The 22,903-nt window shown below is 42.4% G+C and overlaps 1 protein-coding gene across 1 annotated transcript in view; it reads right to left on the minus strand.

Moving 5' to 3' along the window:
* The window catches only part of ADAMTS5 (ADAM metallopeptidase with thrombospondin type 1 motif 5), a 48,556-nt gene extending 29,827 nt beyond the window's left edge, over nt 1-18,729 (minus strand). Inside the window, exons 1-2 of the mRNA XM_010977387.3 lie at nt 17,209-18,729; nt 6,030-6,162 (exon numbers count right to left, since the gene is read on the minus strand). Of these exons, the coding sequence (XP_010975689.2) occupies nt 6,030-6,162; nt 17,209-18,312 (1,237 nt within the window). The 5' untranslated portion in view covers nt 18,313-18,729. The remainder of the gene's footprint in view (nt 1-6,029; nt 6,163-17,208) is intronic.
* Between the last annotated feature and the right edge of the window lie 4,174 nt (nt 18,730-22,903).

Raw genomic sequence — 22,903 nt, forward strand, 5'->3', positions numbered from 1 at the left:
GAGTCATGTTGTTAGTTCAGAAATAGCAGACAGTTAGTCACCTGATAATTTTTCTAGTACAGTAATCATCTTTTTCAATTAGCAAGCGGGTGAAGTTTCATTAAATACATTTCACCTTTGATATTCACAATGTGGATTCAAAAAGCGTCTCGCCTCCTTCAATTCACATGTGAACCTGGTGTTAGAAAATCTGAGACAATGTGCCCCCCGAGCAAAGGCACAATACTTTAGAGGAAAACGTTGGTTCAGCTTCTTACTCAGCTTCAGGTATTACAGCTAGGGCTGACTTATAACATTAACCTCAGGAAGTAAATTTGGTTGTTTTTCTAGACTTTGGTCTGTAAATTAAACAGAATTACAAGTTCTTGTCTCCTGACCCCAAACTGACCAATGGTCAAGGGGACATAGCACCACATCCTTAAAAAATGTCACAAGAAGCTCTGTAATGTGTTTACTTAAGAAAGCCCAGCTCAGATGAAACATCTGTTTCTTAATGAGGTCATGTTTTTATTTTACCTAATTTTCCAGCTGGGATTATTAAGGGGGCAGGAAGGTCTTGCCAGGGGTTGAAAAGGGAGTCAAACGCTCACATGGGATCAGAATCTAGAATCCTCGATGAAGTGGACCAGGAACTCTTAACAATTGGATGGTACACGTCTATTCAAACACAAGTCCTTATGTAGAAGTGAGAAAACTCTTAAACCCTCATTTCAAAACATTAAACATAAAAGCAAAACTTTACATCAATGATGTAATTTGGAAGGAAGAGAACACATTTTTTTCACCTTATAAATAGTTGAGTCAATATCTTTGTGAATCAAATTCAGGATTATCTCCTTCAAAATGAACACTGTCAAGTCATTATAGGATAATACCCAAATCTTGGGCAATGGAGTCAGATGAATTGGGTTCCAGTTATACCCAAGCAGTATGCTAGTTTTTGACCTTAGATTAGTTTAGAAACTTCTCTGCATGGCAGTGTCCTCCTCTCTTGGATGACTCATTTAAAGTACTTAGCTCCTGGGATTTTGTGAAGCTTAAAGAATATAAAAGATGCAAAGTGCTTAGAATACATGCTTAACAAATATAAATGGGCAGTGATTGTTAGCTGACTTTATTGTTCTCACTGAAAACTTGGATTTGTTATAACTTGACTTACGAGTATCTAGTCTTCAGTGGTTTTTGATAAATTGTGATATTATTAGAGACTCTTGATTTGGGAGAGAAGGGAAAATTTTCTAATCATAAGAGGAAAAAACATCACACATTGAGTGTGTGATATATTTATTTTATGCCATCTTCAACCTGTTGAGTTTCTATACGTGTGGCAGAAAAACCTATAGGCCTCCCCTAGAGAAATAAAATTGGGATTTGATTTAAAAACAAACAAACAAACTGATGCTAAAACACCAAATCTCTCAATGCTGCCACTGGACATGTAGCAAACGCCTTTCATCTGGGGGCCAAGAAAGCCAGAATGTGGCATAGCTCCAAACTGGAGGAAAAAAAAAAGATGTTTGGTTTATGTTGATTAAAGCTATGGGTTTGGAGGTAAATACCCAGTTGAATCCGAGTTTCCTTTTACCTCACATCTCACAGCCAGTCCTGACATCTGATTCTGTGCACTTGCCTTTGGTCTGTGGTGTTTCGTGGGCCTCTGCAGCTTTTCAAAACATGGCCTTGTTTAATCTAATCATCTGTGGGGGCAGTCACACGTAGATCAGCACAACCAGAGAACTCCCTGTAACCACAGCAAAACACAGGCTGCCATACTGTTGTGTCTCGACCACTTCCTCAGCCTCCAGCTGAAAACCTGGCTTTGACTTTAGCTTAGGAGGCATTCTGGAATCTTTCACGGTGGAGATTCACTTAGCACATTTTCTAATTACTCTAAAGCCAAGCTTCGGCATGTTGGCAAATCATGTATTCCATTAGTCTAAATAAAATCAGATTGTTCCCTCTAGCATGTTAGAAGCTGGCCCGACATGAATAAAATTATGATGTTGAAGAACCATGTGGGCAGCAGGTGAAATCTTTATTATTACGAGCCGATAATAAAAGTTCGACAAGTTAAAAGTATAAACTCCAAATGTAAACTTACATTCACTTGAAACTTGCTACGGTTCACATTTGGATTGTAAAATGGCTATAACCATGTTCTTACCTCAACCCAAGGCCCAGGGATGGGGATTGTGTTCTTGATAGTTTAAAACAGCTTTCTTAAACGTCCTAACAATTTACGCAGTGTTGACATACATGTAACGTAACAAAAAGGCAGGCAATTTGTCGCCCCTATGCAGAGTCTAGACTCATTAGAGTCTCTTTCCTGGCATCAGTTGACTCCGTATCTCCAAAATCTAGCTCTCCTTTGGAAAGAGTGAGCAGGCAAGGAGATGTGTTCCCATTGCCATGTGGCACACGAAGAGTCCCTTTTCAGAACTGTTCGTTTAAGTCACTTCATTATGACTTTAACATCATGGACAGTCAAGGTGCAAGATAAGGGCTTCCGGCTTGCTTTTATCTACCTTACGTGAAAATTCTCGGGGTAGGGATATTTTTAAATGGAGGGAGTAAAAGAACAAGTTAAAGGGGAGTAAAGGGATGAAGAGCTTTTTATTCAACTCTAATGACTTTGTATTTCAAACCACCGTGTATAGAAAGAGGAAGCCAGGAATGAGGCATCCTATGAGAAACCTTAAGTTGGCTGATGAAAGTGTTATTTTTCATCAAATATATCCTTTTACTGCTTACAGAAAAAATAAAGTAGAAAAATCATGGGAATAGTCTGGAAATTTTCTCCACGACTTATGTATTGAACACAGTAACATCTTTATACTGTGTGCATGAAGCAAGTTGCTCATTTTGGAATGGGACAAGCAAATTCAAAACACTCTAGCAAGATCGAGGTTTCACGACGTCATTTTATCACCATATGTAGCCTGAATATATAACCTCCAAATCTGGAAAGTAGTAAATGTCTAATAAAAGGGAAGGGAGGAAATTACATAAGAAGAACAGAGTAGAATTAGAATCCAGAGCAGAGTTAATTTGAGCTGATGGTTTCAAGCAAGGAGCTAAAAATAAAGAGCTGGAAACAGAACAGCGAGCTGTATTACCCAAGATCCCACTGCCTGCAGAGGCAAAGCTCTGTAATCGCATACAGATGATTGGGAAATATTTTGTAAGGTTATCTTCTCTAAAGTTTTTAAAGCTCATACTTTATAACACATGTTCACAATATTTAGGCAAGAAGTGAAATTAAAGAATAATAAAACAATTAGAAAATGAAGTGAACGAAAGCCAGATCCCTTTATGAAAGGGAAATTAAATCCATATCCCCTATCCCCGGACCTTAAACTTCTCAGATTAGGCCATACGTAACGCAAAAAGGGACATTAAGTAGGCACTGTTTGACTGGAGAATGACTGACAGAGAATTCTAAAGAAGTAAATAGAAATGATCCAACCAAGAAACGAAAGGGCACACAGCGTAGTTACACATCAAAGATTTAGGTTAGATTTTTTTCTGCATAGAAACCGACATTTCTCCTGCATTGTTCTCTTAAAACTATGTCCAATATCCTCATAGTATGAAGAAAAGTTCATATTGTACATAGTTTTAATAAAACTTCTGTTCTCACCAGCATCCAACTTCCGACTTCTCTCACTGCTTTGTCTGCCTATGTGAACTCTTGGTTTAGGAACTCAGGAGGGCTGGGAAATGCTGGAAGATTCTTCATTCCAGTCCAGTTGCCCTCAGGGTCAATGCAGCCTCAAAGAAGCTGTATTTACTGCCACAGTGGTTCCCTTACAAAGAAAGCTCCCAGATGCTGTCAATGTGTGAAAATAAATCACTAGAGGATTGAAGGAAGAAAATCGCTCTTCCTTCATGGAATCTGTAATCTCTTCTTTAGAAGGTCAGGATTTAGGGCTCATAATCATATGGACAGTTGACGCCACAATTCTTCTCTGTCTCTTCTTCCTCATCATTCCTCTGCTTGGTCTGAGACGAACCAGCCTCTGCCTGCCCAGGGCTGGGAACTTTTCCTATGGGACTTCTCCCACTCTGAATAATGCTGATGAACTACTGGCACACTTTTAAAATCATCTCTAGCTACGTAATTACAATGCTCTTGAGTATTTGAACTAATTCTTAGCTTTGCTGCAAAAGTGGAATGTTGTCTTGGAGGATTCTTGTGTTTCTCCCACTCATTCCTGTACACACATAGATATCTAATAAACATTGATGAAGAATCAAAGTTAGGCTGAATTTTTATCAGTTAGTTGAACAGGCATGAGTGAGAGAGAGGTGAAGACACAACGCCAACCCTGAAGTTCACACGGAATGGGGTTTGTGTTTTAAAAACATTTCCAGGCACACCAGGTCTTCTAGTGCAGCCACCAGGGAGCTGTGCCTCATTGATTCCACCTACTAGGGAAGATATGGAGATGGAGCATCTGAATCTCTTGCCTCTGATAAAACAGGACATGGAAACAGAGCTGGGACTCCATCTTGAAGCTAAAGGTGCTCAATTAATAAAGGGTTAAACTGAATTATTATCAGTGATGCTATTGGTGGTTTTGTGGTTATGTTTGTGGTTTTTTCTGCTTAGATGGCCCAAGGGCGTCAGTTAAGAAAACTAAGGTCATGATTAACACAAGAGAATTGGAATTTAACTACTGATTTCTATTTTACTGCTCTGATACACCGACTTATGCAATTATACTTTTGATGTGAAGTTATTTTAAGTCCCCAAAGAAAACATAGCAGCCCAAAATCAACACATTGTGAAACTTTCTCTGCTTATGAGGAATATGGAAAAAAAAAGTTTTAATTTCTATTTAAAAATGATGATTTTGGCTGAAGAAAACTAAATCTGTTTAATCAAATATAGCAAAGAAAAGTACAATAATTATCAAACCATACTTTGCCCCCAAAAGATAATGCTAAAAGGTGATATATTAAAAAGTAAATGTATAGAACAGGGAACCATATTTGATATCTTGTAGTAACTTATGGTGAAAAAGAATATAAAAATGAATATATGTATGTTTCTATAGTACTGAAGCATTGTGCTGAACACGAGAAATTGACACAACATTGTAAACTGACTATAGTTAAAAAAATATATAAAGTAAATGAACTAGTTAAAAACCAAAACAGACGTGGATATGGATATAAATAATAACTATAACCTACACATGGCCCCTAAAAACTCAATGAAATATACACTGTCATTCTTATATTTCAGGTATGAAAACTGAAGCTTAGAGAGTTTAAATAGTAAGACCACCGTGACACAGGTAGAAGACACTTCAGAAAGAGCTGAACCTGGATGCGTCTAATTCTCACGTGTCTAAGTACTAAACTTCTTACATACCTAGTAGACTAGGTCAATGGTTAAGAAATACATATTCCTAATTGAGGAGATGTTTCTCAACCATCAACTCCGTCCTAAATTACTAGTGTTAGGATTTAGGTGAGTTTCTTATGACAAACAAACCAGGGAAGTGACATTTTAAAACAAACCCCGATGACTGTGAGGTTTTGTTCCACTTGCTTTGCTATAAAACCAGACAGGAATGTTGCCCATAAGCTACTGATTACCTTTGACAGGAGCAGACTGTTCTCACTCACAGTGGAATAAAACATGATGCATTTCTGTGTAAACTGATTACCCCTGGATGAGTCAATGGAGTAACTGCTAACAGAAACATCTCTGCGTGCCATAGCCAACTGTAACAAATTCTAAGAGTCACTTACGGATGCTTACAAAGCCAGTGGCAGTAGCGAATTTCTCTTAAACTTTTAAAGGCACTGTCGGAAAGGAAATATCGACTATGTGTGCCTGACTTCGCTTTCCTTCTCTCTTATTAGTTAACCCTAAAAGGGCAAATATAAACAAATGTAATCCCCAATGGTACATCTGAACCAGGAGAAATCTGGGATTAACTGCCAAGTCTTCTGGTTCCTATTGCAGCTGTTACAAGTGTTTGATTTGGCCAGGGAAGAGAACGGGCACCGCATACCAACTTCGTGAGCCACGGTGAAAGCTGCGTGGAGACCATCATCTTCAATCACAGCACAGCTGCGCTCGGGAGAACATATGGTCCCGACGTCTGCCATTCCCAGGGTGTCACATGAATGATGCCCACATAAATCCTGCCCGGGAGAAAGAGAGAAATCATTAAAATCAACTTCCATCCAGAAGGAGCCACCTTGTGGAGCCACATGCTCTCCCCAGATGTCAACACTGGGATATGTGTATGGTGTCACCGGCTCAGCTCTGGAAATGTTCCAAAGACAAACTAACGGCATTGACTCTTCCAAGCTTCTCTGGGGCCCAGAAGCACAAAAAGGATGATTGGACTCAACTACACTTTAAAAGATGTCAGAAGATTGTAGCTTGTCCATTGCAGTAGCAGCCGCAGCCTTAACCAAGCTGTATGGTGTCTATGCAGATAGCTAGGCCATGATCAATTTCACAGCGGGTCATGCTTAGGAAAGCCTTAATATTCTGACCTAAATTCATTCTAAATTTATCGGAAGCTGGGCTTAATAATTTATTTTCCATCCCAGGGGCAAACCCCAACTACATATTTATGGCAGAACGTAAATTTATTAGTAATTTGGATAGAAAATTCCATTTTAATCCATAAGGATAATTTCTCAAAAGGTCATCTCTTCATTTCCAAATCAAGTTGTGATTTCAGAGTCTGTATCTTCAGAAATGTATGTGCTCTTTCCCGTAGCATTGAAGGCAGTGTTTCTCAACCTGCTCAATCCTCAGAAAATATGTGTAATATTAATATAAATGAGTGTATGCATTTTTCTGGTGAGAAGTTGCATAGCATTTAAGAGATTCTCAAATGAGGGTTCACACTGTGTGGCCCACTGTCGTCTATGGCAGCGTACCCCTAATAAATTCCTTTCCATTCCCCTAAAAGAAGAGATTTTCAAAGGGAAACATTATCGCACCTCACAAATGGTTCAAATTGTCAGTTGAGATGAAAGAGAAATCAACAAGACAATATTAAATTATGAAGCATAAAGAGAAAATACATGCCAAATTTTTTGACATGATAGATTTGTAATGATAAACTTTCTCTTAAACACTACTTGAGTACTCATGAACATTAGAATTTCTTGTTTTTGACTACTTTTTGCAGTGAAAAGCAATTGAAAGTATGTATATTTATAGCCAAAAACATGACACTATCCTGGTAAGCCTTAAGTAAATAAAAAAATTGCAGAAAAAATTTAGAATATTAATTACTATGAAAGGTGACTGTTAACTATTTGAAATCTGTGTTCTTTCCATTACAGCTATTACCCAGCTATCACAATATCTTATGGCTCATGATATGAACTCAATAAACATTTGCTTACAGCTGAGATGATTTCTGATGACATACAGGCAGATGCAATGCAGACCTCACACACCTTTAATATGCTGTGTGCTAGCAAGACCTCAGCAGACTCCAGGAAGCCAGCACAAGACATTATTACTACATAACCAATGCCGCCTACTCAACATCAACATACTCTTCTAACTCTTCTCTATTTCATTGCATAAAAGACCTGCTATGGTAAAGAATATTTAAAAGGTATACCCTACGGTCTCTCTAGTACATTTTCAGGTCCTTATTGTGTTCCATATATTCTGAGCTCCCAGCTGTGATGAATTGCACTGTGGCCACCATGTCATTACAGCTTCAGACAGTGGAGATCTCAGCCAAGAAGTCTTGGTGAATCAAGTCACCAGACCAATACGAGCCTCCCAAAGTGTCCTGTGCATCCTCATATGTCATCCTGTGGGATCTCAAATTGCAACTGTCGAGAACAAATTAGTAGTTTTTAAAATTGAAATTGGAACACACTTTTGCATAACAATCAGTCTTTGAGATAATTATATAGTACAATCCATGTTTTAATTCATTTTTAACCCCCAAACATTTTAGTAGCTTTAAGACCAAAGACCAGGTCATGGTTTAAGTGAATTGTTAGACACTGTTGGTTATTTCTGCACATGCCGATTTTTTTTTTTAAATCGAGATTTATGTTTATCTTCAAAATTTGGGGTTTGCTATCTTCAAATAATAAAACCCAAGAATTGCTTCCCCTTCTTACTTTTTACTTCATTAATGAGCTTAGATGAAGAGCCACAGCTAATGGGAATGGCCCTCTTGCTCAGAACAGAGTTTAATGTGGATTCTTGAGCTCTGTTTACTGGTAATCAATTGCTCATTAGAGGCCATCAACCCTCCTTGTCATCCTTGAATTGCATTGAATGCATTTGGCCTTTTGCCATGGAAATATGTACATGTGACAAAATTATGAACAGAAGCAGTTATTTTTTTTTAATGACACTGATTAAACCCCTTGAGTACATAGCCATAGTCTACATTTCTGTAACTGTAATTTTGGAAACTGGCAACCTTTCCGTTTCACTCATGCAATTTCAAACCTTGGCAGCCCAGTTATGGTTTCTTCCTCAAGATTTACAATGAATGCCTGCAGTACTTTGTGATTCAATGTTCACTCCAATGTGTTAAAACTCAGCTGGTGCATCACATCACACTCATGTCTATTTTCTGATGGCGATTTATAATGACATTTACAGGTGCAATCCTTATTTGAAGTTTATAGGATTTTTTTTTTTTAATTCAGAACAGGAGTAAGGATAATATTGGGGCAACAGCATCTATCTATCTATCTATCTATCTATCTATCTATCTATCTATCATCTATCTATCTACCTTCTGAATCTGGAGGCAGAGGACACTAAAGAAATGTAAATCACATGCAGTATCCACATAAGAGGCAAATGAATTAAAAGCGCTGACAAGAATTTTTCTGCTTAGTCAATCTACATCTGAAGGTAAGTTACATCTTTGTTATGTTAGATGGTCCTTTTCACTCAGGATCAATACCATATCACGATATTAATATCGTATAGACAACAATGGTGTGGACAACAATGTAACAGAAGATTTAGTACAATTCTTAGTAAATGTCAGGGTAGCAAGAGCATGCAGAGATTTAACTAGTGGGATTGTGGTGTGTTCCTGGCCAGGAGACAGGACTGGGACATTGCATCTAATTCAAAAATAGAGCCACGATGGTCAGTGAGACCAACGGAGAGTTGACAGGGAGGTCACTGACGTGGTGAACAGGCGTGGCTGTTTAGAGGATTATGACTATGGGAATATCTGTGATTTATCATGGAATTTACACGGACTCGTGGTACCTCAGGCCTATTCTTGTGGATGGAGTTGGAGGCAAGGAGTCAGCAAAGTACGCTACCTTGAGAAGCAGAGGCTTAGAAAATCATACAACGTGGAAAATCCCAGTGGTCAATACTGGGTGGGGAAAGTAAACTAAGCAGATATGAGTGTGCAAAGTGGGAGAAATAACAGGAGATGAAGGATTTCAAGTCCTGACTGGGAGATTGGTCTTTCAGGCAGCATAAATGTACTGAGAGAAGGAGCTGAAGGAAACACAAAGGCTGTTAAGAGCAGATATCATCACAACTGCAGCAACCACAGTCAAAACGAAGGATGAGTACCTTGTGCCAGAGCATCTGGAGTTAAATAAGAGTACTTGCTGTTTCTATAGACATTACCACCTGGTAAGGACGAGCCTGGAGTTCAAGGGAAGGGCAGAGAAGAGGGTTTAACCAGTCTTGGGTGTCTCTATCTATCTGTCTACCCACTTTCTAGAGAAGAGGGACTAGTGGTAGAAGAATCTGGTGGGGTACATATTTCAGTCATAAGTATTATGCAAACAAACACTTACACACCAGAATTCATATGTGTCCTAGGATCCGACTTTTGAGGTGTCATTTGCTTGCCTGGATACTTAAACAGAAGTCTCCAACAACAGAGGTCCTGATCTGAATTTCAGCAGAGACCACATTGACTGGGTCTGTTAGGCACCCATTAATGATGATGCATGTTATGCAATCTCTATCCATGGTTCTGGATACAACTAGGTAACACCAAACATAGAGAGCTCGGCTGGATCGGAGGCGCTTTCCTTGGGAAGGAATTTATTCCTACGACAACTGCTGTGCGCCCACAACCTGCCAGACACTGTACTGAGCGTTGACACTGCGGTGAGTAAATAAAATGAGATCTGATCCTGATCCTTAGGAAACACCATGAGCTAGTGAGCAAAACAAGACATGTCATGAGAGAAGCAATTGAACAGACTGTTGAGGGAGTGCAAGGAGGAACTGAAGAGCTCTCCCTGTGAGAATCAACGTGTCTTAAAGGAGGTCACTGCATCTTAAGGGATGAAAAGAACTCTGACAGTGTGAGAGCAAGGGTATTCGAACAAGGAAAGACTAGTGAATGCATCATAGGGTAGGAAAAGGCAGGGAGAGGTTGTTCTGGAAATGACCACACTTTTGCGGTGGCCAGAGGACAGGACATGCCTGGTGGAAGCTGTGCAGGGATAGCTGGAAAGATAGTCTGGGCCCAGAGTTCCAAGATGGGAAACTTTCTCTGATAAATGTGAAGTAAGAAGGGGAAGGAAAGATGGAGGAAGTTGGGGATGGAGGTGAACAGATGCTCAGAAGAATCATTTTGGACAGTGGGAATGGAAGCTGATTAGAGACAGTGAATGAGAAGGTAGATGGCTTTAACTTCAACTCTGTTAGTAAGAAGCATTGCATAAACTATTTACATACTTTGAGACAACCTTCCTTCATCAACAGCATAAGAATTTTGGGCCAAGTGGTCTCTAGGTTTTGTTTCAGCTACACATGTGTTGGTATTAGGGGGAAATACTTCAATTTATAGACAGAGAAATGAAAGCTCAGGGGCAATTAGTGGCCAAATCGCAAACTTGGGATGGGTGAGGCTGAAATTCAGACTGATATCTAAACACTCCAGTTCCTGGACTGACTTCATCATGGTGCTGTTAAATCATCATTTATGTTTCTCGACGTTACTCTTATCTTTTGCATTCGTAATCTGTACTTGGTCAAGCAAATTCCTTTTTTGCCACAAACAATACAGCATGGTCTTTATCTCTGTGGTGTGTCTGGTGAAACTCAATAATCTAGAGGTACAGGAAAATATCAAATGCACTGAGAAAGATATTCCATAGAACAAGAAATTGGAAGGGCTGGATAAGATACCTGGAGACATCATTTACTTGCCTGTCTCTCACTTGCCGCATCTGGTCACTGAGGTCACTGACTCCATCAACCAAATGTCTCATGTAGCTATCCTCTCTTTCTCATTCCTTCCATTATTCCTTCCTGCCTGGACCATCACCTAAGGCTTTGAAATGGTCCTTTTGTCTCCTGTAACTTCCCTACCCAGATGCTGCAGTCAGTTTCCTTTTAAAGCCCAGATTTAGAAGATTCCACCATTCCTCCAAAACTTAAAAGGCATCCCAACCTTAGCCTGGCATATAAAACCCTCCACTAGGCTTTCTTGTCAGCCTTCGGTGCTCCTTCGTGATCCATCTTGTCTACGTTTTCAGCATATCTCATCAACATTTTGGCTCTAAACCTTAGCCCAAATATTCCTCCTGCTAGAAAGGATTAATTTACTCATATCCACTTTTTTTTTTTAAAAACACTTACTGACTCCATTCCTGCTTTTCTATTTCTAATGCCACTGCTTTAGTTTAGACCATCTTGAATCTCTTCTTGAAGCCTTGAAGATTACTGAAATAGCCTGTAGATTTTCCTACAGGATCCAGCCCAACTACTTGGGCCAGAAGGCTCATTTAAGAACACACTGTTTTCCTGTCAATGCTCTTTCCATAGATTCTCATTAAATCTAACTTACAATTTAAATTCTTTAAACTCTTTAAGCTATAGACTGAACTGTGTTCCCTGTCCCTGTCTAAATTCATATGTTGAAGCCTTAATCCCCGATGTCCCTGTGTTTGGAGATAGCGCCAATAAGGAGGTAATTAAGGTTAAGTAAAAGCATAAGTTGGGGGCAGGCCCTGATCAGATAGCATCAGTGTTCTCGTAAGAGACGCCAGAGAATTCTCTCTCATCTTACCCCTCTCCCCTTTACCCCTCCGCCCCCATGTAAGCACATGGTGAGAAAGCAACAGTCTACAAGCTGGGAAGAGTTCTTATCAGAAATCAAATAGGCTGAAACCTTGATCTTGAACTTCCCAGCCTCCAGAATTGAGAAAGTATGTTTCAGTTGTTTAAATCACCCAGTCTACGGTATTTTGTTATGGTGGTCCAAAACGACTAATACACGTGGCATACAATTTCTTCTATAACTTGGTTGTTATCTTCTCTAGACTAATCTATCATGCTTCCACTCTCATATCATCTGTCCTTTCACACCTAACCCTCTATATTTCCCAGAATCACCAGGCTGCCTCTGGGCCATTGCACATAGAAGTCTGGCATGTTTGCAATGCCTACTTCCTCCTTCTGATTGAGCTAATTCTCCTCTTTCTTCTAGATTGAACTCAGATGGGCTAGGCTACCTTCTAATGTACTTCCATGATGTCAAATGACCACATCTATTATAAAAGTCTTCATGCTGTACAGCAAATACTCATTTCCGTGTCTGTTTCCTGTAATAGATTTTTAGGAAAGGGGCCACTTTTCAAATCTCTGAATCCCTCTTTGCCTATTAGAAACATATTGAATGTTTGAATACATTCATTGTAATGTTTTTACTTTAGAGACCACTAGACACGACGACCTTCCCTCTCTGCTGTTTGTCAGCTGTTACTCAGAAGTTTATCTCCATTTATCTTTGTATGAATGCCCTTATCTGTCAAATCATAATACTGTTACTACGGTTGCCGATTGTTGAATGAATTAATTACAAAATGGTTTATGACTGTGGATAGTGTCTTGAGAAGTGCTCAGGAAAAGCTGGTTGAGTCCAAATCAGATCTATCCACCCTTCAAGGAGCAATTTAATTCTACATTTACAATGAAGTCTGTATAAAGATCCAGGGGCACAGTTGACTGTTCCCTCCTCTTTCCTTTTGCAGACTTTGTTTATAGCTCAATTACAGCATTTACGAGAGTTTTCCTTACACTGGAGTGATTTATGCATGTATCTGTTTCCTCTCCCCTGGTAATAAGTCGGGGTGGGCAGAGACCAGGTATTTTCCATCTTGCTGACTTCAGCTCCCTGAATGAGTGTCTCACACATAGGAAATGCTCAGAGACAGGTGCTGAATGTGAGAAAGATGACAGCGAAATATGTCCTGTGTGCTATGGTTTACTGTCTCTGATTTCATCGACTTTAAATTTTGCAAAATATTCTTCACGATTAATTAATTAAGACAGAATTTACTTACAACACTATGTTAGGTTCACACAGGTATACAACATAATGATTCAATGTATGTATATATGAAATCAGCAAATCAATTGCCACGGCAAGTCTATTTAACATCCATCACCACACATAGTTATTATTTTTTTCTCTTGTGATGCAAACTTTTACGACCTACTCTCAGTAATTTTCAATCACAATTTATTTATTTACTTATTTTTAATGTACATATATTTTTATTGAAGTATAATCAGTTTACAATGTTGTGTCAGTTTCTGGTGTGTACAATTTATTTTTAAAATGTCAACTTGAGCTGATGAATCTGCTCCCTGTCTTCCTATTTCTAACTTATTTATTGATTAGAATTGACCTATCAGCTAGGATTCCTTGATAAGGGTTCGCTTTTGAATTTAAATGGGATTTGAACTCAAACAGGTGATTGAATTAGTCAATCCAGCCTACAAGCAAATAAGAAAAAGCACTTCCTTGTCCCTTTTCCAAGCTTCCAGTCTTCCTCTAGGGCCCCCACTGTCAGAATCCTACAGGGAAACAGCTGGTGGTGCTGGGTGGAGTCCCAACCACAGCTTTAGAAGGCAGAATGTAGAACAGAGTTGTTAGCTGAGACAGGATTGCCTGTTAACTGGCACATGGATGGTTAATGAAAGTGAATGAACCTTTTATATTATATAGCTCTTAAACTGGTTCAGTTTCAAGCCAATGCTTCCATCCATGAAAAAGTAAAGCTTTCCTTCACGGTGTGCAGGGGTGAGGGAATATACAACAATTTTCATGTTTTGTCCTCAAGCAGGTAAGTGCTTTGTTTTTAAAGAATAGTGCATCATCTCCAAAATGGGACTGAGAGTTTGCCTTTAAAGAAACTATTTTAAAATAAAAGAGGAAGCCAGGAACCAGAAAAGGATCCTGGACAGCAAACATAAATGCTGGGGAGATCGGATTTCTACTGTTTGATGGCAGAAGTGGTGTGAATTCCAGCATAAGTGCCACTGCAGAAGGAAAAGGGCTCGGATTGCAGAAAAGTGACTGGTGCTAAGTTTCGTTAATTAGAACAGCACGGAGCACTGGGGCACAGTCCTGACAGTGAAGCCTGTTAGTTTGATAAATGAATTACTAGAGCTATTCTGCTGACTCCCAGACACAACGTTCAAGGTGGCCGCGGCTGGTAAACAGGGGTGGAAAACATATCCTCACACATTTGCTTCATGCCTGAAAAACAAGTAGTTTAGGAGAAGACATCTGGACATAGAATTTGAACAGTGCTAGGAGCCCATCAAAACATGGATTTGATGGCTTGGCGTCTGGCTGCTAGGCAACGTACCTCTTACATTCAAAACAGAGTTGTAAAAGTAGCATCCTGGTGCCAACTCTGGGTATTTCTCACTGAAAAAAAATATAGCCATGAAAGTTTCTTTTCAGGGCTTAGCTATCTGACTTCCATGAGACTGAAGCCCCCAGATCATTCCTCCTCTAGTCCTTTTGGTTTCCACATTCTAAAGTATTAGGTGGAGTTTAATATTGCATTTTAAAGTACTCCTGAATATTGCATGAGAGTCTCGTAGTGTTTTTCTCAGCCCCCTAATTAATTGCACTCCTTTAAATTAGGTGCATATATTCATAATAATGTGCTTTTCAGATACTTGGTTCTCATCAAGTTAGATGTAGATAACAAAGGGTCAACGACAAACTGAGATTTACTTTACTGAAAGTATGCTTCTGCTTGGCAAGAAGGCCAGGGAGGGCCCAGATCAAATATTTTCCATGGGTGGACTAGTTTGAAAAATGAATGTTCTTATAATACTTATTAAAATTAAGACAGCTGGTAATTTATTTCCTCCTTGCTTTATCTGTTTAAAAGTTACTGATATATCTCAGAGCTTGGAAAACAGGAATTGTTAACTATCTAAACAAACAAACAAACAAACAAAAAACAAAACCAGAAAAAGCAACAGACAAATCATTTAGAATCAATGACTAGTTTTCCTTTTTTCTAAGGAGCAGTTGGGAAAATTATGGGGCAGGAAGTAGGGAGTAATTGGATCTCCTATTAATGTTTATTTATTTAAAAATTATGGAATGTGCATTTGTATTAAAAAATGAAAGTGAACCATTAAAATGTTCAAAGTGTTCTAGTGAACACTTTGAGTAGTATGCCTACAAAAGTATTTTTTCCTCTGTCTTTAGAGAACTTCCTTCCATAAACTCTCTGAAGCCTCCTTCTTGGCAGCCTCTTGTGATGTAGCAAAGCAAAAAATCCAGACATGGAAAGTTGCTTACCAAAAAAAAAAAAAAAAAAAAAAAAAAAAAGAAGAAGAAGAAGAAGAAGAAAATCACCCTCCCCTCCAGAAAAAAACCACTTGGAAACCAAATAAGAAAGGGATAGTTTTACAGGAGAACTTCACTTCATATGAAAGGCTACAAAAATGGATGTCCTTTCGTTTTAAAGATTAATGCTGTGCAGAAAAATTAAAGGATGGTTTCCAGGAGATCACTTAATGAGGAGAAAGATTTTCCATCTTGCAAAGTGTGCTGCCCAGTTCTCCCTAAACTACTGCCCTCCAGCGTCTTTATTTACATGTGGTTTACATTTATGTCCACCCCATGAACCACAAGTGTTGCTCCACTCCAAATTTATCAACACTTTTCCTTCATACCAGGGGTGCCTTAGTAAAAACAGGAGAATTAGGTGGTGAAGCTGTGTGATTCTGAAACCTCCTGTAAGCTGTCACTGAATTTCCCGTCCTGGTTCTGGTTATTCTCTTTTGTACCATGATTTTGCATAATATTTCAAAGTTTCTGATCCTTCATCTATCCTGGGTGGATCTCAAACACTTAAAGAATGAGCTTTAAAAGTCCATTTTTACCAGGCATCTGAGAGCATGACTTAAGACTGCCAATCAGAAGTAGAGCTGTGAAAAGTGAGGCTCAGAGCTCTGAGCAAGATGAGCTCACAACCAACCCAGACTTTGTGTTTGGATGTCACACTTCTGTGGTGGTCTTGATGGATATTGTGTTCCTCCCAGAGCCTCTGGGCCTATAAATATCAGTTTCTTTCCCTTCCTGTAACCCTCTTTCTTAAAAGAGGGAAACCCTGGGAAAACATTCCTTCATGTCTTGACTCTTTGCCCAGATCTTTCCACACTGGGGCTTCAGAAACATATTTGTCCAAAACCCAAACGTGCAAGCTGGATGTGACCCTTCACCAGCAGCTGTGGAGGGCGGAGCAGTGCTTACTGTGCACTGGAGGACCAGGCAAAGCAGTTGCTAAGGAACTTCACAAGATTGGGTTTCTCTGTCCTCCTGGCCCTCCCCAAACCCTTCCATCCAAAGAACCCAGATTCCACCCACTTGGACATGTAAGAGGTCCATTAGGAAGTCAGACTGAAAAAAAAGAGTCCTTCCTTTATAATTTCTTCCTTTGGCTTAAGTCACAGAAGGGGATTTAAGTAAGAAGGTATGGACATTTACCAAGGAAGGTCGTGGATAAAAGTGACCATTAGGTTGGACAAAGTTCTATCTTTATGTTCAATGGCAAGTAGAAAATCTCTGATTCCAAAGACAAACTGGCTTTCCCCCTTTTCCCATTTAACGATGCATATTTTCGCAAGCATTCTAGCCACATTTTATCATATTCATGCATCTATGACACCATATCTCAGACTGGAGGTGTCCGCCCTGATTGATGGATTGATCGTCTAAGCAGGTGCTTGGTCATTCAGGGCATTGCTGCTGGCTCTACTCCAAATACAGGAGCAAAGTTGGAGGCTGGCTGGGTTTCCTGCAAGAGGCAGGTAAGCAGATCCGTGGCAGCAGGCGGTTCGTGGGAGAAACCAGACTGTCAACAAGACTGCCCCTTTGACCTACACCTCCTTACACCAGTGCCCCATCGACCCACCCAGGCCGGACCTACCTCTCGAGTAAAGAGGATGGCTGCGTCGTAGTGCTCCTCATGGTCATCCCCCAGCTGGTTGTGCTGGTGCTGCCACTTACAAAAGTTCTTAAGCGTGGTGGCCGCGTTCTTGCTCACCTCCAGGCTCTTGTCCTTGTCGCCCAGCACCACCACCTTCACTACGGCCAGTCGGATGTGGTTCTCGATGCTGGCGTGGCTGTACAGCCGGTTGGCGATGGAGGCCAGGGTCAGCAGGTAATGCTGCAGGCCCCGGCCATACAACCGCGCCATGGACGCGTCAGCCACCAGGAGCAGCTCCACCTGGCGGGCCCGGGAGATGGAGCGCCGCCGCCGCCGCCACCACGTCTGTGGTCCCGGACTCCCATCTGACGAGGGAGCTGACTGGTCCGGGAGCTGCGGGGCCAGCGCCCTGCCTCGATCGGGGCTGCTGTGCGCTGAGGGGCGCTCCCGCGGCCCTGGAGGGGACGCAGGGGTCTCGCAGCTGGTGCGCGACGGCAGGGCCTCAAAGCTGAAGCCCTCGCGGGTGTAGACGTGCAGTATCCGCGCGGACCCATCCCCGTACACGCGCCGGTCCTCGGCCTCCGCCCAGGACCCACGCAGCAGCGGCTTCAGAGTGTAGCGCGCGTGCTTGACCGCGAAGAAGCCTTCGAGACCACCGCAGAGGTCAAAGACAGCCAGGGAGCGGGGGCTGCCGTCCACGGTGCCCCGGTAGAAGCAGTGGCCCGGGTGGCGCCGGGTGGCGCTCGGCCCGCCTCCTGCGGGCATAAAGCCAGCGGCGCCCACCGAACCATCCCGCTCCAGGTCCAGGAGGAACCTCCGGCCGCCCGCGTAGACGAGGTAGCCCACCTTGCCGCCTCCCGAGTAGAGCTGGTCGATGTTCTGCACAAGCCCGCTGCTCCTGCGCTGCGGCGCCAGGGGGTGCGGATGGCCCGGAGGCTCGGTCCGCTCCTGCGCCTCCTCCCCCTGCTGCCGGCGGGGCTGGGCGGCCGCTGCTGCAGCCCGAGGCTGCCCGGCTTTATCCTGGGCAGGTGCCGCGGCGGGGCCGGCCGCGACCAGGGGCAGGCGGAGCGCGCACAGCAGCAGGGACGCCCACCCGAGCAGCATAGTGCGCTGCCCGCGGGGAGGGGCTGCGCGACGGGGACTTTATGGGAATTTGTTATTCGCTCTGGAAGTTACCGGGGCGGGAGGTGGGAACACACATACACTTGCTTGCTTGCAAGGTTGAGTCAAGTGTCGGAGGGAGGGGGACCCGGCAGCAGCGCCAGCCTGTCCCGGCCGCGGTGCCAACGTGCGAACTTTTCTTTGTTGGTTTGGAAAATGTTTGGATTCGTGCTCCGGAAAGAGGGGGAAAAAAGAAAAAGAAAAAAGCCGGGTTTTGGAGATTCAGCAAGTACGAGAAAAGGGGAAAACCCCAAATCAACCCCAAATGCGGCCAAGATCGGTGCACCAAGAAAAGTAAGAAGGTGCCGCGCACCAGGCGGGCAACGGGTGCGAGCTGCCTCCAGTCCCCTTGCTGCTCGGGACCCGCCGGGGTTCCAAGCTCCGAAGCCCGCTTCCTCTCTTATTTTGTGGGTTTCCTTGACCCTAGTGGAACCAGGAGGAAGGAAAGAAAGAGAGGGAAAAAAGCCATAAAAAATAAAACAAAGATGCAAGGGGCGGCCTTCGGCGAGCCGGTGAAGCGGCGCGTCCGTGTCCCTTTGGATGCAGTGTCTTCCTGCCAGCCGTCATCCCCAGTCGGCCGCTGCGAGCGCGGAGAGCAGCGCGAGCGCTGTGAAGATGCGAGGAGGTGGAACAATGAATTTATAGCGGCATGCCATCCTGCAATGGCAATTTCAACAATTCGTCACTGCAAGCTGCCTCTTAAAGGGAGAGCTTCCCCCACCACTCCCACCCTTCCCGGTCCGCGCCTAATCAGAAGGGGGAGGGCGGGCCAGGGGGGTGATCGAGGAAAGGGAGACCGCGAAGGAGGAAGGGACACGGCGAGGTGGAAGGAGGGACGAAGGAGGGAGCAAGGGCGAGGTAGGGGGAAAGTGTTTGAGTAAGAAAAACATAAGATTTCCTTGGCCTCATTTAAAGCCACAGCGGCTCGGGGTTTGTCTGATATTTCACAACCAATCGGGGTTGGTTAACCTCGGCTTACCTCATCTCCTGAAAGGGTGTTTTGGCGTGTTTTTTTAAGTTACTGAGACGCTTCAAGTCTCTCCCTGCCTCCTTCACTCCGGCTTTTCTTTGCCTCTGTAGGAAGTTCCTGCCGCAAGTTTTGCCCCTTTGCACGCCGGTGCGCTCCGGCCCGGCCGACCTTGCAACTGCATCCACCAGCCAAGGGCTTTCGGCTTCCCGTGCTCCCCCTCGCCCCGCGCTCCTCTCGCCCCCCGTCGGCCGTCCCGGTACCCGGTTTCCTCCCGTCCCATTCCCCGGCCTCTTCGCGCTCCGACGCACGCGAGGTTCGGGCTCCGGGTGACTAACTTCTCCCATCCACCAGCGGAGGGGCCGAGCAGACGGAGAGCCGCGGGCGCTTCCTGGCGCGTCGCTGCGCCCTGAGGGCTGCGGTGTCCCCGGGCAGGGGCGCCGGAGGCCTGGGAACTCCCGCCTTTGTGTGCGAGCCGCGGGCTCCCCCCTTTCTCAAGCGCGCCTTTCACCGGCGCCCACAATCTGTCACTTAATCCCGGATGACTGGAACTTCCTTTGCTTGGCTTTAAGAAGGCAGGGCGGGAAAGAGTTAACTCTTGAAGGGAATTGCGCTCATCCCCCTCACCCCCCCAGATTAAAAAAATGTGCCCACACTTTTCTTACTTCGGCTTAAATGATACCTAAATGATAAATACGTATCCTTTGTATTTATATCTCCTAAAACAACCACTCATCACCTTTGGCCCTGACCAATTCCTAGAAATTTCTTTTAGGAGAAAAAGAAGACATTTGAGGAGAGGGGACGCAGGTTGGTGCTTTTTAGGACGTGAGTGGTATTGTTACTCCTCCTTGGTTTCTCTCTCCTCTATCTTTCCTCAGACTATCAAATCTAAAAGAAAAAAAAAAAGGAAAATCCAAGGCCTTTCTAGCCACTGCTGGTAATGGTCAGGTTTAGTATAGGGTCTAGAGCATCTTCCTGCCCCATTATTCTTTAGGCAAATTAATGAATATATTAGGGAAAAACGAATCCACCATACTTAGCACATTTATGTCTTTCTACCTTTGTTTAGTTCACAGGGATGCATACCAAGGATAACAGGGCCACCTCTGTGCACCCCAAGATGCTGGTGGGTTTTTTTATCCTTGCTGGGGGATCTGATCACTTTTCAGGGAATCAGGAGAGTCCCGAACTGGCTTGAGGTCCCTGAAGTAGAGATGAACCTGGGAGGGAATCCCAGAATTGCTCAGCAATGATGCCTGTTGCCCTGCGCCTGGAGAACCCTCGGGAGTCATCTGGGACGAGGACTGATGTGTGTCCTGGGAGTTAGTTCTCGTTTATAAATGAACCGATCATTGGGGTCCCCAGACCACCCAGCAACCTCTGGTGGATTCTGAAATACCTCAAGATTTGGGAGGAAGTCACTACTGCTGAAGGCCATTGCTTTTTAATTCCATAACCCTCAGTCTCTCAGTGGTCAGTTGTCCAAGGGCAACACTACCAGTTGAGTATTTTGAGGAACTAGAGACATCAGGATCAAGAAATAAAGGAGGAGAACCTAGAGTCCTGTACTCTTCTTTGTCCCCTCAAAAGCCTCCATGTCTTGGGCTGGGCATTCTCTTCAGTGGTCATTGCCTTGTGCCCTTTGGTAGCATTTGTTATTGTTGTTGTTGTTGTTATTATTATTATTATTACCAATTTCAGTAAAAAGTGGCCCAATATTTATCACTAAATACCATCTCTGAAATAACTTTGATTCAGTAACTTGAACTCTTTTTATTATTGTTAATTTCAAAGGATCATTTTGGTAGACAGGCATTTTAGATGACAGTGGTGTAAATTTACGAATTACAATTATTTGGATTCACAGACAGGAGATCTCTTATTTAGCATTTAAAGAAATCCAGCTGAATTTTCTTCTTAGTGAATGGTTTCTCCTCTCTCAGAAACACTACATGTCTTACATAAATCATGCCTTTAAATTTTAAGCTTTCCATTTTAATTATGTAATGATCTTTGTACTCAGATAGAATATTCAGATGTTTAGAAATACTTTGAAGGATAGGATAGAAACAGATCAAGCCCCAAAGGTGAATATCAAGTATAACCATATATTCACAAGGACAGGAGCTAATACAGCTCATAAATATAATGAGTAAATTCTTACATATTCAGAAAACTTGTACTTGGATATAATTTTTTTTTTTTTTTTTTTTTTTTTTTTTGCTGTGAGAATAACTTGGGCACTTTAGGACATTCATTTCATAATACTTTTTAAATATTACCCTTGTAGATTAGGAGGAACTGTTCCAGAAACATTCAAAATTAATGTCTGTCAGTCCAAAGAAATAACTTGCTCTGGATGAAGGTAGCTTGGGTTTTTATTTTCTTTTTTAGAGCAGAAAGATAAACATTTAGGTGGGTTAATTGCTACTTCATCATTTCATTATTCCAAGTAGCAGTTTTATTATTGCATTTTTAATGAGAACTTTCCATTGCATTTCTAGAGTATATGATCACACCTGATACGTAATTTTACATTTCCCCAAAGGGAGAGAGACTTTCCACTCCAGGATATTACAGGTTGGAAATATCTTGGGGATTATCTAAGAACAGAGCCCAGTGACTTGTCTGTGGTCAAAAGTCCACTGTTGGCCAGCTCTCCTGAAACCTAACCTAAATCTCTTCCCCCTAATGTGATGCTAAATCTGCAACATCTTTTAAAGTCCACCCAATGCAACAAATATCTGTCGAGGGCCCACTGTAAAATGTTCTGGAGGTTCTCTGGAGACGTATAAAGATGAATAAGCCATGATTAATGTTCAGAGAAACTGACAGTTCAGCGATGAAGCCATTTGTACCAAGAGATACTTGGAATGCAAACTGGAAAATACAAATAGGGAAAAAAAGCAAAGGAACAACTTCTGCAGGTGCTCTGAGCTGTGTATTTCCAGTACAGCTTCACTCCATAGGATCTGTATATCCTTGTAAGTAGTATTTTCTCAAATTTCCATTTGCTAAAGTGTCATTTCCTCCCCTTCCCCCATCTATGATTTTAATGCTAAGAGCGAGGAAATAACTGACAATAAAATTTTCTCCTCCAGCCAAACACCTGCTGCTTACCTCCCAAGTAGAAGAATCACAGTCTCTCAACTCTGCAATAATTTTCCTTTCCCGCATTGAGATCCCTACCCGAGGTCTTGCTGTATTCTGAGGTCCTTTTGTACCATGTCCCTGAGAGGCAGCATGGTGGATGTTGGGAGCGGGACAGTTTCACTGCTGCTTAAGGCCCTATATGAATGTTTTAAAGATTCTGGGTCAGCCTTTTCCTTTAGTGCCACTCACCTTTTGTAAATACTAGATCTGAGAAGACTTGCTTCAAAACCCAAGGCTATTTGAGGTATCTCAAATAAGTACAATCATGCCGTATTTCTCCTCCTGTGACTGGCGTGATTCACTTCGCATAATGTCCTTCAGCTTCCGTCTTGTTGTCCACGTAAAAGAGCCAGACTCATAAAAGCAGAGAGTAGAATGATGGTTGCCAGTGTCTGGGGGGAGGGGGAAGTG

The sequence above is a fragment of the Camelus dromedarius genome, chromosome 2, assembly GCF_036321535.1.
Source record: "Camelus dromedarius isolate mCamDro1 chromosome 2, mCamDro1.pat, whole genome shotgun sequence".
NCBI lineage: Eukaryota > Metazoa > Chordata > Mammalia > Artiodactyla > Camelidae > Camelus > Camelus dromedarius.